This window comes from Pinus tabuliformis, chromosome 2_2 (genome assembly GCF_031772625.1).
Source record: "Pinus tabuliformis cultivar Carrire ecotype Pingquan chromosome 2_2, CPIR1, whole genome shotgun sequence".
NCBI classification, from domain to species: Eukaryota; Viridiplantae; Streptophyta; class Pinopsida; order Pinales; family Pinaceae; genus Pinus; species Pinus tabuliformis.
The window spans coordinates 1212304148-1212320323 of record NC_142300.1 but is presented as its reverse complement, the minus strand read 5'-3'; the positions used below and the strand labels follow the sequence as shown (position 1 = coordinate 1212320323).

The 16176-nt window shown below is 30.2% G+C and overlaps 1 protein-coding gene across 1 annotated transcript; it reads right to left on the bottom strand.

The window, feature by feature from the left end:
• Positions 1-3723: 3723 nt before the first annotated feature.
• On the bottom strand, positions 3724-6014 carry LOC149197846 (L-gulonolactone oxidase 5-like). Its single transcript, XM_089404004.1, has 2 exons — positions 5065-6014; positions 3724-4568 (listed from the first exon to the last, which is right to left on the bottom strand). The coding sequence occupies exons 1-2, from the start codon at positions 5993-5995 to the stop codon at positions 3724-3726; spliced, it is 1776 nt and encodes a 591-aa protein (XP_089260130.1). The 5' UTR covers positions 5996-6014.
• Positions 6015-16176: the final 10162 nt, after the last annotated feature.

Genomic DNA, 16176 nt, shown 5'->3' with positions numbered 1-16176 from the left:
GGTTGTCACAAGAAAAATATATCAAGAAGGTGCTTGATAGGTTTAATATGAAGGATGCCAAGCTAGTTAGTACACCCCTTGCAGCCCACTTCAAGCTGAGTACTGAATTATGTCCTAGTAATGACAAGGAGAAAGAAAAGATGAGAAAGATTCTTTATGCTTCAGCAGTTGGAAGTTTGATGTATGCCATGGTATGCACAAGACCAGACATTGCATATTCAGTGGGAGTAGTGAGCAGGTTCCTTGCCAATCCAGGCAAACAACATTGGCAAGCAGTGAAATGGATTTTGAGGTATCTCAAGGGTACTAGTCATTATTGTTTATGTTTTGGTCATGATGAGACTATGTTTGAAGGATTTACAGATGCGCATATGGTTGGAGATATGGATACCAGAAAGTCCACTACAAGTTATTTGTATACATTTGCAGGTGCAACAGTATCTTGGGTGTCAAGACTACAAAGCATAGTAGCCCTCTCTACAACAGAAGCAGAGTACATAGCTACAATAGAAGCTTGTAAAGAGATGTTGTGGATGCAGCGATTCCTATGAGAGATAGGAATAAAGCAGGACAAGTATGTGTTATATTTTCATAGTCAGAGTGCCATTCACTTGGCGAAAAACCCAGCATTTCATTCAAAAACCAAGCACATTGACTTAAGGTACCATTGGATCCGGCATGTGTTGGAGGAAGAACAGTTATCCTCGGCAAAGATCCATACAGATAGGAACCTTGCTGATATGCTCACTAAGATTCTACCACGAAATAGACATGAGTTATGTAGAGGCATGGTAGGACTCGGTGTGACTTGATCACTCATATTTGGCTTCAAGTGGGAGAATGTTAAGTGTGAAGCCAAATTCACGGAGGATTCTAGATCAGATCTTTCTAGATCTCCAGGATTCTAGATCTTTCTACACTGCTAGTGATTTCTAGAATCACATTTCAGATTCTAGATCCTCCTACACCGCCAGTGGTTTCTAGATCATTCCAGATATCCATCACATACAGGATTCTAGATCCTTCTTCTGCCTCTATAAATTTGTAATTTCTTTGGCCAAGGAAAGCAAGCCAAGGCCCAACCTTGTTATGTAATGCAAAGTGATTGATGTTCTCCAGTGATTGTTTTATCTATTCCGTCGTTTTTGACTAAGTAATCTTGTTGTTTCTCCATTTGTCTGTCTCTGTAATTATTATTTGCTATTGCCATCTAAGTCTCTGAGTATAAATCCGTTGTGTGTCATATGTTTGCTCTAAACTAACAATTCTCATTGTTTAACCAATAAAGGTGAGCAATAAAGCAATATTGGTCTGAGCATATCTTTGTATTTCTGTTTTTTATGCTCTTATGTTCAAATCTGTTTATAACTTTACAACACATATTTTTCCCCTTGTCTGTAGTATAGATATGACTTTAATATTATTGTACAAGACTATACTCGCAAAGAGAAATGATACAAGATTTTACTTTAAGAAACAAATATGGAACTCTTGAGATTCAAATTGAAGAGCGAGGTCTGAAGTCTACAGTCTACTGCCTGGATCAAATCTAAAATAAGTGTAAATTAGATGAGGATCTAGCTTTTGCTTCTTCTTTTTTTTCAGTCGAAGAAAACATCATCTTTCATTTAAAAAAAAATTGATTACAATTGCTTGTTTCACATATACATTCTTCACAAAAAACTTGTCACTTGATTGACACTTTACATTAATAAAAACTTAGTGCAAAATCTTACTAACCTGTCATATCCCTATTATCCTCTAAGATTTTGCTTTATAAATTTATTAGCAATTTTATATCTCTAATGCGAATCTGTCCCCCTTACAAGATTACAATAGTACTTTCATTTATTAGTGCCCCTGTTGGAAAGCATGAAAGTAAATCAAACATGTTTCTGCTACAATGCCCCTTTTTGATAACATGTCTGCAACCCCATTATGTTTCCCTTACACATGCCTATATATAATCTGTCTAAAGTTCTGCTCTAGATTTTGGATACGCCTCATCCATGCAAAAAGATTGATAGAATCGAGTTGAGTGAATCCCTGTAGCCATTCAATGACACTTTTTGAGTCCCCGAATATCTTTCTGGACTCAATACCCAACCATTTTTGACACAATGGTGTCCCCATAATGTTATGCTTTCTACTAGATTATTTGTACCATTTTCTCCTTCCCACGAAAAATGATAAAACTTACAAAATTCCATTACAATATATACTCCATCCACATTTCTTTGTAAGCACTCCAAGAAAAACCTACTGACATTTCACTTCAAATATCAATATACTTAAGATTACCTCCGTGAACTTTTCTAATACTTAGTCCAATCTCCCCATAGTATGTAACAATCTTGATAATAGTTGTCGTGATCTCTGGTAAAGCACGTTATATATGCAACTCCGACAACCTAACAACTTGGTGTTTGAGGAAAGGACTCGTGAAAACAACCCTCAAATCCATCTCAAGGTGCAACAGTGTTTGACCTCTCAGCCTCGGGCCCAGGCTGTTGATCGCCGCTCCATGATTTATTTCAGGGAGCCTATTCGAGTCGAAGTTCATGGCTCATTTCATGGAGGCTATTCTAGAGGAAGTTCATGACTCATTTCATGGAGGCTAATCAAGAAAACGTGTATAGAACTATATCAGAGGTTCGTTAGAGTCCCATAGATTCATTCCAAATCATCAAAATTTGATGGGTGTCATAACTAAGGTTAATCCCTTTTCTCAGGAGTTTTAAGCGATAACATGCAATTCAAGGTTAAACAAAAATTTTGTTAATTCTTTGTTTTATGATTAATGTACAAGCATGCAAATTTTGCTAATTATTTGTTTATTGATCAATGTACAGACATGCTAGTTTCTATATTGAACTACATACCAAATCACAATTTGGAATACATATCCACGTGAAGCCTGTATAAATAGTTGGAGAGTCTATTCTTGATTTTTCTCTTTTTCAAGTAATTCATCTACAAAAATGTTTAATTATTATTTGAATTTTCTGTGTAACGTTTCATCTCATATAATTTCGAAATATATATTTAAATATAGATTTTAATTTATATAAATTAAAAATTAATTTGCAATTTTAAATATTATTATATTTTTTAACATAATTCTAAGAGATTAATTTTTCATATTAAACTATAAAACACGTCTTATATAATAATATCAAATATAATTTATATTAATATAAATTTTCAATAATAAATTAATTAAATTACAATTTACAATGGATTATTATAATAATGTTTTCAATAATAAATATATTAAATTACAATCGATTATTATAATAACGATCACAAAAAATAATTAATTTTTATTGAAAAATTAAGTAAATAAAATTCTTCATTCAGATCATATTTCAATCTTGTTGCAATATTCTTTAGATTTATTTTAATTTCATCATTGTTTTAATCTCAAGTTATACGTGGGGAATTCCATACCACTTCACAGCCTACCGGGCCATCATAATTCCTGCAGCAATTCGACAACATACTCACAATCTCCTGTTGGCTAAAAATGCAATTCCATGGACATCCAATGTTACATAGAAAGAAAAACTTATATTAAAAACAGCGCCAACTCCTCACGTTTTGACGTCGACTTTATTTCTTTACCAGTACAACAATAAGTATCACATCACAAATGATACTCATCTTTATTTATTTCACCACCAACCTAAATACATATGTAATTTCACCACATTTGCAGTACTATCAATTCAATTGCCTGCACACCCGAGCGTTTTTCCAAATTCCTCCTGCCCTGCAGAAATACCCTTTCTCAGGAGCACAGTGTTTATCCTCTCTGCACTTGCACATCTTATCTAATGCGCACCCATCTCTCAACTGCTCTACTCCCTGCCCTCCAATCCCGAACAGCCCATCTGTCCACTCATTAGAAAACACTCCTTCCGGATCATATCTATTCTTTACTTGCAAAAATTTCTCCAAATTCACTGCCCGCTTGGCTAACCCTCCAAACAAGTAACCGCCATTCTTACCCCAGTGCAGGCTCCCGCCATGCTTCTCGATCACCATCTGCTCAATCTCTTCGTACACATCTTCGTTCCATTTGGGCGTCTTGGCTTCTCTCGGACGATAATATATCAATTCCAGTGTCACCAAATCCTCTGCTGGTCCCAAATATGCATCAGATTTCTTAATAGACCGAAAAACTACATAGATTTCACACATACTTGGAGGATTCAGATCTCTGAGCTTCTTTATATCATTAATTGTTTCTGGGAGGCGTGAAATGGGCACTCTCAGTTCCACGTCGAAACCGAAGGCAGTCGGAACCCGGCGGTCCCACGAACAAACGGTCTGATTTTTATCTAAAATCTTGTTGGTAGTGCAACCAGTCTGATTGTGGTTGTTGTAGGTGCCCTGGCATCCTCCGGAAGACTGCATGCGATGATTGAATCCGATGACCGGGTACCCTGTGAAGCCTTTAATTTCGTCGTTCCAAAACCCGCTGCCGTTAAACGCCAGTTGCTTAATTTCTTCTCCCATTAAATAGCACAATCGGGCAGAATCTTCTGTAGATTGGATTATGCCATCTGCGAGTATGCAATTCTTATAGTTAGAAAACTAATATAAATTGAATGTCAATATCACATTACCCAATATAACATGGTGATATAACATATAATTTAATTAATTAAGATGAGATAAATTAATTAAAAGTAAATTAATAATTATGGATAACTAAATTAAAACTATAATTTTTTTTTAATAATATTAATTAATTACTAATAACTAAATTAAAATCTTAAAAAACCTATAATAAAATAAAATAAACATGTGTATGTATATAATTACTCTTAAACAAACTCATAAGATAAAATAAACATGTTTATCCGCATCATTATTCTTAAATAAACACGTGAGATGTAAATTAGTTAATTAATTATTCTTAAACAAACTCAACCAGATGTAAATTTAGTTAATTTGAGCGAGGTTTAATTTCAAAGAGATCGCTTTCAAGAATTCAATCATAGTACAAAAATAAATAAAACTATAAAACAAACAAGTTGGAAATCTGTAAATACTTACTCAGATGATCAGAATATTCAAGGCTGGCTACGCTAGATGGAAAATGCCCAATTGCAACGTTGAGGCCGTCACCGGGAACTTGAACAGAAACTCGATCGAATGGTCTAAACAGCGCCTTTTGATGAAAGGGAAACCAGAATAAATCTGCGAAATCATGAGCCCTCAGGAAATGGGCCGCTTCGTTTTGAAGCTCCTTATCATCGCTTAGATTCGGCCTACTTAGAGAACGCTTGAACATGGGTTGCAGAGCGAAGGTGACTTGCGAGATTACTCCCAGCGTTCCCAGAGATAATCTCGCAGCGTTGAGCTCATCTTCATCTGTTTCGGTACTCAAGCTCAGGACTTTGCTGTACCCCTCTGATGGAGATGCAGGCACCACCAATCTCATACCCACCACATATTCATAAACACCGCTCCCTCTGCCCACCAGACCGCTGCCGTGGGCTCCCGTAGAAACAACGCCCGCCGCAGAGACTCCGTTCCAGTAAATCATGGCGGGAAGAGCCAGGCCTTCCTTCGCTGCTTCCTCCATAACGTCTCTCATCATGGCGCCGCCTTGGACTGTAATAGTCATGGCACCCTTGTTCACCCCAATGACGGATGCATAGTTTTCGGTTGAGATAATCAATCCATGGTCTCCAACACACACTAGCTTTGAGAGGCTATGAGCCAGAGTGCTTACCACTTTGATCTTCTGCTTCTTTTTCACAGCCCGGGCAACAGAATGCAGAATCTCGGCTTCTGTTTTGGGTGAGACAGCCTCTGCAGCTCTGCAAATGCTGCGATCCTCCCAAATGCCTTGATAATTAAAGATCTGGCATCCTCCTCCATTGTTTTTGCATTCGACTGAGGGAGGAGGCGGGCACAACGCCTGGAGGCATGATGGAAAAGCAAGGAGAAATAGAAGTAGGGCAAGTAATTTGTGGCCCATCGCTACACGGATTATTGGATTCATCTTCTTCTTCTCGTAGTTGTGTTGAATATGATGGTGAGTGCGAGTTTATATACAAAGCGCTGCCACAATGAAGACCAGGTTGCCGTGGCGAGATGCAGAGGATCAGATTGCTACATCCCAGAATTTTAATATATAAATTCCACGTGAAATAGAGATGCAGAGGATCAGATTGCTACTCCCCAGAATTTTAATATATAAATTCCACGTGAAATATATGAACAGCTGGGATTAGGTTGGGATTGCTACTCCCCAGAATTTTAATATATAAATTCCACGTGAAATATATGAACAGCTGGGATTAGGTTGGGTGTTTATCCGTCCGCTTTGGTCTCCGCAAGACTTGTTCAGTGTATATTCCCGTTATTCAAAGCAAAGCAAAGAAAAATTATATATATATATATATATCACCTCTTTGAAGGAACATATCCATCCCGAGAGAATGGTTAATTTAAACTTTGAAAAATGATGAAGAGAAGTTTTATATTATAATTTTTCTTAAATAGGATAAATCGGATTTCATGTGAGTGTGGGATATTTTAAAAGAGTGGTTTTCTTTTAAAGACTAAAAGAAAGATTTAGTTACTATACTTTATTTTTTAATTTTATGTTTAAAAATTATTGAGGGAAGTTTATATAAGTTTTATTAAATATGATAAAGATAATAAATTAGGAAGGTGGTTAAGATTTTATAGGATATTTTAATGTAGTGATTTTTTTAAATATTTTTATTTTTATAAAAGTAATGATTTTGGAAAGAGATAAAATATTATGTGAATATGAAATGGTTATAAATGAATGAGTTATTTAGCTAGTTGAATTTCAAAAAATATATCTAATATGAAATAACTTTTTAATTATATTTTTAAAGATTATTTAAAATGATTATATTTTTTTAAATATTTAATAATTAATTAATAATTTATAATTTTTATGTAATATTTTTAAATTATATATAATTTATATTTTATTAAGTAATTTAATTGACAATCATTGTGTTATGAAGTATTATGTAAATAATGAGATTCAAAGTTCAAATCCCTAAAATTAAATTAACATAAAATATATATAAATGATTTTTATTTAAAATTGAAATAATTAAAAAATATATATTATTTATATTATTTTTCCTTTTTTAATATATTAAATATCTAATCATAATTATAATACTATTTTTTTTTGAAAAATCCCATTTTGTTCTATAAAACTAAAATGATATAATATTTTGAATTTTAAAATTGTAAATTATAAAATGATTAATTCATAAATGGGGTAGTCTAACTTATATATAAAATATTTTTTTCACCAGAATTCACCAAAATAGGACAATACAATTTCAAGATTTTTTGCTATTTAAAATATATTTTTGAATACATAAATGGATTCAACACCCTTAAAAAAAATAAAAAATTGTCGTTTAAAATATATTTTTGAATGCGCAAATGGATTTAGCACCCTTGAAAACCCTTGGGGCACTAGAATTTATGCAGATTAAATAATTCAAACTCAAATTTTTAAAAATATTTATTAGATTTTGATTAACATTAACCAGAAAAAAATTGTTATGAAAAATGTCATTTTGTCTATAAATTAGACTAGATCTTTATAAAATATTCATCTATTGTTATATTTAGAAATGTAATTACCTTATATTTCATTTCCTTAATCTAATTCCATATTAAAAATAAGTTTAATGAGTTACTTCAATTGGAAGTGGTTAGTAATATTAAATATTATATTTCATTTTATTAATCTAATTCTATATTAAAAATAAGTTTAATGAGTTACGATCAATTGGAAATTGTTAGTAATAGTAAATATTTGACTAGAATAATATTAACATGATCAGATATATAGCTTAAATCTTCGAACGAATTAATTTATCAAAATGATAATTTACAATTAAATAAAAATAAATATCTATATATAAATAAATTTGATTTTTCTTTTTTTAAATAACCCTCAAACTAATTATTGGTGAAAAGTTACAGCCTTCATAATTGGAAAATAGAATAGGTTTAAATGGTACAACCAATAAATATTTGGATTGCTAGCAGCATGTTTAAGGGGAGAGACAATTACATGAATCATAAAATATTTTTTATAAAATGTATTTTGATTTGACTAGAGTAATGATATAAATAATTATATAAATCACTTTTAAATTTATTTATATAAAAGAATATTATTTTGTTTTCAAAATTTACAATTTTTAAAGTTATAATATTATATAAATTTTTAAAGTTATAATATTATATATAAAAAGAAAAAATAAAGTTAAAAATATGTTGAATAATTAGAATTAAATAATCTATAAAATTTTGAATCAATGGTGAAGGGGTTATTGTTTTAGAAAACACTAAGTGTGAAAAAATTGTGAGTGTATTTAAAAACATTAAACAAAAGTTGTATTTTCAAAACAATTGTAGTAAAATAATGAGTTTTTGAAATCAACTTAACATAAAATTTTAATAAAAAAACATTAACTGAAAGGATAATAATTAATGTTGTATGGTAGAAAATGGCCAATAATATATGTAATTATTGGGTCATTAATGAATGGACAATATATTCTGAGTGCTTTTGGCCAAAATTTTGAAGTAAAATCTTAATTTATCTTATTTAAACTGATTTTTTTTATTATATCTATATATATATATATATATATATATAAATTCAACACTCTGAAAAAACCGTAAACCACTTTAATAACACAAAAATTATCCATCAAAATTATAAAATCAAACCCCTAATGTCCGGCCCAATAATAACCCAATAACTACATATATTGTTAGCTACATAGCCATCAGAAAATTGGCAGCCAAATATACTCATGTCTAACGGTATTGGAATTGGAGAAACAAAATGCCTCGTGAGTCATGACTCATGACCGACGTTTTGCGTGTGTGTACTTGCATATTTGACATCTGACTATCGGATTGCATGGCGACTCGATGACTTATTATGGTGCGTCCGACTCAACGAGAAGATCTTTTTGATCTTCATCACATTCATTTTAATAAAAAAAAAAATTATTTTAAATGATTTCACTCATATCAATCCATTATCTAATTTATTTTCAAAGTCTCTGCACGTGACTTAATTGCCTTTTCCAAACCAAGCTTTACTACTTCCAAATTCAAAATCTACAGTTTAGTAGTGTAGTAAATTGTTTGTATAGGGATGTGTAGTTTACTGTAAATTTATTTGAGCGAAGTTTGGGAGACTGTAGTTCAAATCTCATTGAGTACACTGATCTGTTGTAATAGACGCTCAAAAAACAGATTCCCCACCCTACAATGTTATAATAACAACTACTAAGAAAATCGTACACAACTTATGTAATCTTTTAAATTAATTGATCACGTTGAATTTTTCTCTCATTCAATGCACATATTATTTTATTTTTTCTCTCATTCAATGCACATATTATTTTATTCAGAATTATTTTCCGTCGTTTAAGATGATGCAACTATTTTATATGGCTGAAATTTTCTCATATTTATTTCATCATTATTTTATTTGAAATTATAGACTGTCGATCGTTTGATATAATGTTATCAAAATGTTCACGTGGAAAACTAATTTATCGTCACGAACCAATGGAGTGGCAGGTGCAAAACCATTCAAACAGTGTGAACTTATGTGGACTATATCTTTAATTGCAAGTAATTTCTAAAGCTTTAATCAATATTCTGTACGACTAAATTAATGGTAATTGAATGAAACTTTCAATTGATTTATAAGGATTTTATGAGAAAGTTATATTGCATTAAGTTGATTATTTATTTTTATTTTGTGTATTATAGTATTAAGTGAAGTTATGTTAGTTATTATTATAATAATTTAATAAAATCAAGGTAATTAAATGTATTTTAATTGAGAAGAATAAATTTTAAAATCTAATTAAGTTTCAATGTTTTGCTAATCACCCTACCAATTTCATAGGGATAAGTGAGATAATGAAAATTGAGTTTGGTTGCTTAAATTTATTGTCTAATTCCTATTAATATATATATGTTACGGATTTACAAATATTTATAATTAGAAAACACACTTTTGAATATAGTTAAACAATAATAGTGCTTTATAAATTTCATCACTTGTGGAGTAAAATAACAAAAATATGGGCATATTTTAAAGTATACACCAATAGTCTAAACAGATGAGGCATGCTTTAAATATTATGATATATAACAACCAAAGAACAGTCCAAAAAATATAGACATATTTTAAAGTATACACCAATAGTCTAAATAAATTATGCATGCTTTAAATATTATGATATATGACAACCAAAGAACACTCTGTATTTAAAAACAATATTCTAAAATGCTAAAAAAAGATGTACTAAATATGATCAAATATGAATGTACAACCAATTGTTGTTTCAAATAAAGCCAAAAATGTTAAATATATATATACAAATGCAACTAAGTGCCATAAAAGAAACAAGATGTTTGGTTTGAACCCTTTTGATAATATCATCTCAACCAAAGCTCTTTAAAAAGTGCACTAATTAACAAAAAATAATTGTACCATCCCATCGAAAAATGCAAAATTAGAATTTTTTTTAGAATTTTTTTTTTAAACATTTTATTTTAAAAGTAATTATTTAAGTTTATTGATAAAGCCAATAAATTTGGAGATGTATAAAATTTTATGTGAATGTAGAAGATTTTAAAAGCCAACTTTTTTTTCATTATTTAATATTTATATAGGAAAAAATACATATGAATTTTTTATTTATTAATTCAACCCAAAGTTATTATCTTTTTATAATATTGTATTAAATTATATGTAATTTTTATTATAATTTAAAAATATTTTATTTTATTTTATTTGCTTTATTTGTTTTATAATAAATATTTAATGATAAATATTTGTGTTTGGAGTAGTTCAATTGGCAATGGCTGTAGAAATGTAGAAATGAAGTCTCACTGAAACCGAAGTCTTGGGTTTAAATCTTGTGCTATCCACTCGATCAAGGTGAGAAGTTGGATATGATGAAGCTGCAATTCTACTAAGATTACAAAAAAAAAAGATCATGATGAGAAGTTGGACATGATGAAGATATAGTTCTACCAAAATTACAAAAAAAATAAAAATTAATGATAAATATAATGATACTCTCTATTAAAAAACTTTATTTAAAAAATTAAAATAACATATTATTTTAAAAATATAAAAGAAAATCATATTATAATATCAAATTTTATCTTTCCATTCAATTTCATATTAATACAGTGTATGAGTTAAAACAAAATTAAAACAATATATTATTTTAAAATTATATTAAAAAATATTTATAAAATTTGCATATATTATTTTTTGAGATAATATAATTTTAAATTTTATTTTTATAATTCAATTTGATATATATATTTTTTGTAGCCCACAACTCTAGTCTCATATGTAATTACTATAAATTTTTGGGGGCTACTATATGTCTTCCTCCCCATAGTTACAACATATTTGAATTTAGGACAACTTAATTTGATATCATACCATGTATCAATTTTAAGAAATTATCTCAATTAGTTAGTGCTAATATTGTTAAGTATTTGATTAGATTAATGTTATCAAATATACAATTTAAATCTTTAAAATGTATTAATTTAAATAATTTATCTTAAGGAAGAGGTCAAAAGAGTAATTGTAAATATTTAAATAGTGCACTTAAACAAGCTTAATAATATTATAAGTTATACATTTATTTATTTTAATTAAGCTATACAGTATTATATGTTATACATTTATTTATTTTGATTAAGCTATACATGAAGTGGTAATGATGAAAATCATGTATTTCTCACATGTCAGGTAGTTAGGGTAGGTGGTTACCTATCCCTAACTACTTCCTTGAAGACTTATTCTCAAGGAAGAAGTCAAGAGAGTAATTGTAAATATTTAATGACACAGTTAAACAAATTGAATAATATTATAAGATACATTTATTTATTTTGATTAAACTATACACAAAGTGAATGCCCTAATGCTGACAATCATGTACTTCTCACATGTCAGGTAGTTAGGGTAGGTGGTTACCTATCCTAACTACTTCCTTGAAGAGTTATTCTCAAGGAAGAGGTCAAGAGACTAATTGTAAATATTTAATTACCATTGTTAAACAAACTGAATAATATCATAAGTTATACATTTATTTATTTTGATTAAGCTATACACGAAGTGAATGTCTTATTGATGACAATCATGTATGTCTCACATGTCACGTAGTTAGGGTAGGCGGTTACCTATCCCTAACTACTTCCTTGAAGATTTATTCTCAAGGAAGAGGTCAAAAGAGTAATTGTAAATATTTAATTACTGCAGTTAAACAAACTGAATAATATTATAAGTTATACATTTATTTATTTTGATTAAGCTATGTGAATGTCCTAATAGGTCGTTACCTATCCCTAACTACTTCCTTCAAGATTTATTATCAAGGAAGAGGTCAAGAGAGTAATTGTAAATATTTAATTACTACAATTAAATGAACTGAATAATATTATAAGTTATACATTTATTTATTTTGATGTAGTTCTCACATGTCAAGTAGTTAGGGTAGGTTGTCACCTATCCCTAACTACTTCCTTGAAGATTTATTCTCAAGGAAGAGGTCAAAAGAGAGATTGTAAATATTTAATTATTGCAGTTTAAACAAACTGAATAATATTATAAGCTATACATTTATTTATTTTGATTAAGCTATACACAAACTGAATGTCGTAATGTTGACAATCATGTATTTCTCACATGTCAAGTAGTTAGGTAGGTAAGTAGTTAGGTAGGCACTTACCTATCCCTAACTACTTCCTTGAAGATTTATTCTCAAGGAAGAGGCCAAGAGAGTAATTGAAAATATTTAATTATTGCAGTTAAACAAACTAACTAATATTATAAGTTATACATTTATTTATTTTGATTAAGTTATACACGAAGTGAATGTCGTAATGATGACAATCATGTGTTTCACAAATGTAGTTAGGGTAGGTGGTTACCTATCCTTAACTACTTCCTTAAAGATTTATTCTCAAGGAAGAGCTCAAGAGAGTAATTATAAATATTAAATTACTACACTTAAACAAATTGAATAATATTATAATTTATACATTTATTTATTTTGATTAAGCTATTCATGAAGTGAATCTCCTAATGATGACAATCATTTATTTCTCACATGTCAGGTAGTTAGGGTAGGCGGTTACCTATCCCTAACTACTTCCTTGAAGATTTATTCTCAAGGAAGATATCAAGAGAGTAATTGTAAATATTTCTCACATGCCAGGTAGTTAGGGTAGGTGGTTACCTATCCCTAACTACTTCCTTGAAGACTTATTCTCAACGAAGTGGTCAAGAGAGTAGTTGTAAATATTTAATTACTGCAGTTAAACAAACTCAATAATATTATAAGTTATACATTTATTTATTTTGATTATGCTATACATGAAGTGAATGTCGTAATGATGACAATCATGTATTTCTCACATGTAGGGTAGTTAGGGTAGGCGGTTATCTATCCCTAACTACTTCCTTGAAGATTTATTCTCAAGGAGGAGGTCAAGAGAGTAATTGTAAATATTTAATTACTGCAGTTAAAGAAACCGAATAATATTATAAGTTATATATTTATTTATTTTGATTAAGCTATACACGAAGTGAATGTCATAATGATGACAATCATGTATTTCTCACATGTCAGGTAGTTAGGGTAGGCGGTTACCTATCCCTAACTACTTCCTTGAAGACTTATTCTCAACGAAGTGGTCAAGAGAGTAGTTGTAAATATTTAATTACTGCAGTTAAACAAACTCAATAATATTATAAGTTATACATTTATTTATTTTGATTATGCTATACATGAAGTGAATGTCGTAATGATGACAATCATGTATTTCTCACATGTAGGGTAGTTAGGGTAGGCAGTTATCTATCCCTAACTACTTCCTTGAAGATTTATTCTCAAGGAGGAGGTCAAGAGAGTAATTGTAAATATTTAATTATTGCAGTTAAAGAAACTGAATAATATTATAAGTTATATATTTATTTATTTTGATTAAGCTATACACGAAGTGAATGTCATAATGATGACAATCATGTATTTCTCACATGTCAGGTAGTTAGGGTAGGCGGTTACCTATCCCTAACTACTTCCTTGAAGATTTATTCTCAAGGAAGAGGTCAAGAGAATAATTGTAAATATTTAATTACTGCAGTTAAACAAACTGGATAATATTATAAGGTATACATTTATTTATTTTGATTAAGCTATACACGAAGTGAATGTTGTAATGATGACAATCATGTATTTCTCACATGTCAAATAGTTAGGGTAGGCGGTTACCTATCCCTAACTACTTCCTTGAAGATTTATTCTCAAGGAAGAATTCAAGAGGGTATGTGTACCTGAGATCAAGAAAAGAAAGGATGAATTGAGAATGAGAATATCATGCTGATATGTCGGACGGGTTCATGAAGCTAAGTCTGGTTAGGACCAGATAGCTATGGCATGTTAAGATTAATAGTCTTAAAGAAAATATCCTGTGTGTGAGGAACAAATCGGGGGGAGACTTAGGATGTAGTAGCTACTCTCATGGTTGGGAGAAAAATTGGCAAATTATAGTCAAGCCGGGACTAAGCAACCGACAGTAATTGTTACAGAATTCAGATAAGAATCACTTCTTCCTGAAAGTTAAACGTTCTGTTGAATAAAAGACATGTATTCTGCCTGAAGAAGTTAAATGTACTATTGTATGCGAGACATGTATTATGACCGAAGATATTAAATGTGTTAGTTTTGTAAAGGCCTAGCTTCTTTCATTATAAGTACATGAGTATTATGCTAATAGCTTAATTGAGGAAATTTCATAAAAAAATAATAACCATAAACAGAAAAATAGTCAACATTTAGGAAGGTCTATTGCTAAAACTGCATAGTTGGTATAATCTTTTAAAGAAGTTATAAACACGTAAGTAAGATTGAATTAGTTCATAAAAGAAACTGAAATAAAGACCTCTGTGTAGAAATGGGTTACTATTCTAGAAAGTCAAAAGAATAATATACCAAACAACTGCTTATAGACAAATCCAAGTCCAAGAAAACAAACCTTCTCATTCGTAGTTCTACAACACATATAATGCTATGAATTGAAGAATTAGATAATTGAAAAGACCCAAATGATGCACATCAGGGTAAAATCACTAAAAGAAACCCAAGGCTACATAATTATTCAAAACTAGAATCATACAAGGTAATATTTGCCTCTTAAAAGAAAAATAGAACTGGAAATTGACAGTAGGAAGAAGTGTAAAGATTTCTTTCAACATCAAATGATAACTATTCAATAATCATTAAACTTGAACTAGAGAAGCAACTGTAATTTCCCTTAATCATAAATAATAAATAATAAATAATATAATATAATATTAAATAAATAATAATCAATAAATAAAACAATAGTAATAGTAAATAAATAATAAATAGTAATAAAATAATTTAATTACATGCTCTAAATAAATATAAATAAGAATAAACAGAAAAATAGTAAAAATAAGTAAAGCTATCAAAAAGTAAAAACAAAAGAAATAAAACAAGAATGCAGTAAAAATCAATAAAGCTATCAAAAAGTAAAAACAAAAGAATAAAACAAGAAAGCACTAAAGTTGCATGTTGACACATGGAGTGTGTGCATGTGGTTCCCCTTCCAATGTTTGCTCTATTTAATAGATGGGGAGGAAGATGAGAGGCATTCCATCATTCCATGATTCCCTCATCCATTCTCTTAGGAGAATAGTGTTGTGAGACAAAGGATTCCTTGGCAGTAGTACGTTGATTGAGGGCTCGGGGGTGGCCAGTTGTAGCAAGATTTTGTGCAATTGAGCCTACGGTTGGGTGGAGAGTTGTCCCCAAGACTTTTTCGTAGTTAGCAGAATTAAACTAGCGTTGAACTAGCATTCCATAGGTAAGTTGTCTCTCCTCACATTTTTTTTGAATTTAATGTTAACTAGTTGATAAATTGCGTGTTGATTATAAACCACTTGATTAATCTAATTAATTACGTGTTGTTATTTTGAGGTTATTACACAAAGCCCCAAACAGATGTGGGTCGCCTAGATATAAAGCAGACATCTGAGTAGCACTCTATGGGAAAATCCTG

What these genes read in the sequence shown, in the direction of transcription:
- LOC149197846 (XM_089404004.1), bottom strand. Translation starts at nt 5,995, where the DNA reads ATGGGCCACAAATTACTTGCCCTACTTCTATTTCTCCTTGCTTTTCCA. An exon ending in TGAATATTCTGATCATCTGA is followed by an intron (nt 4,569 to 5,064) that starts GTAAGTATTTAC and finishes GCATACTCGCAG; the next exon opens with ATGGCATAATCCAATCTACA.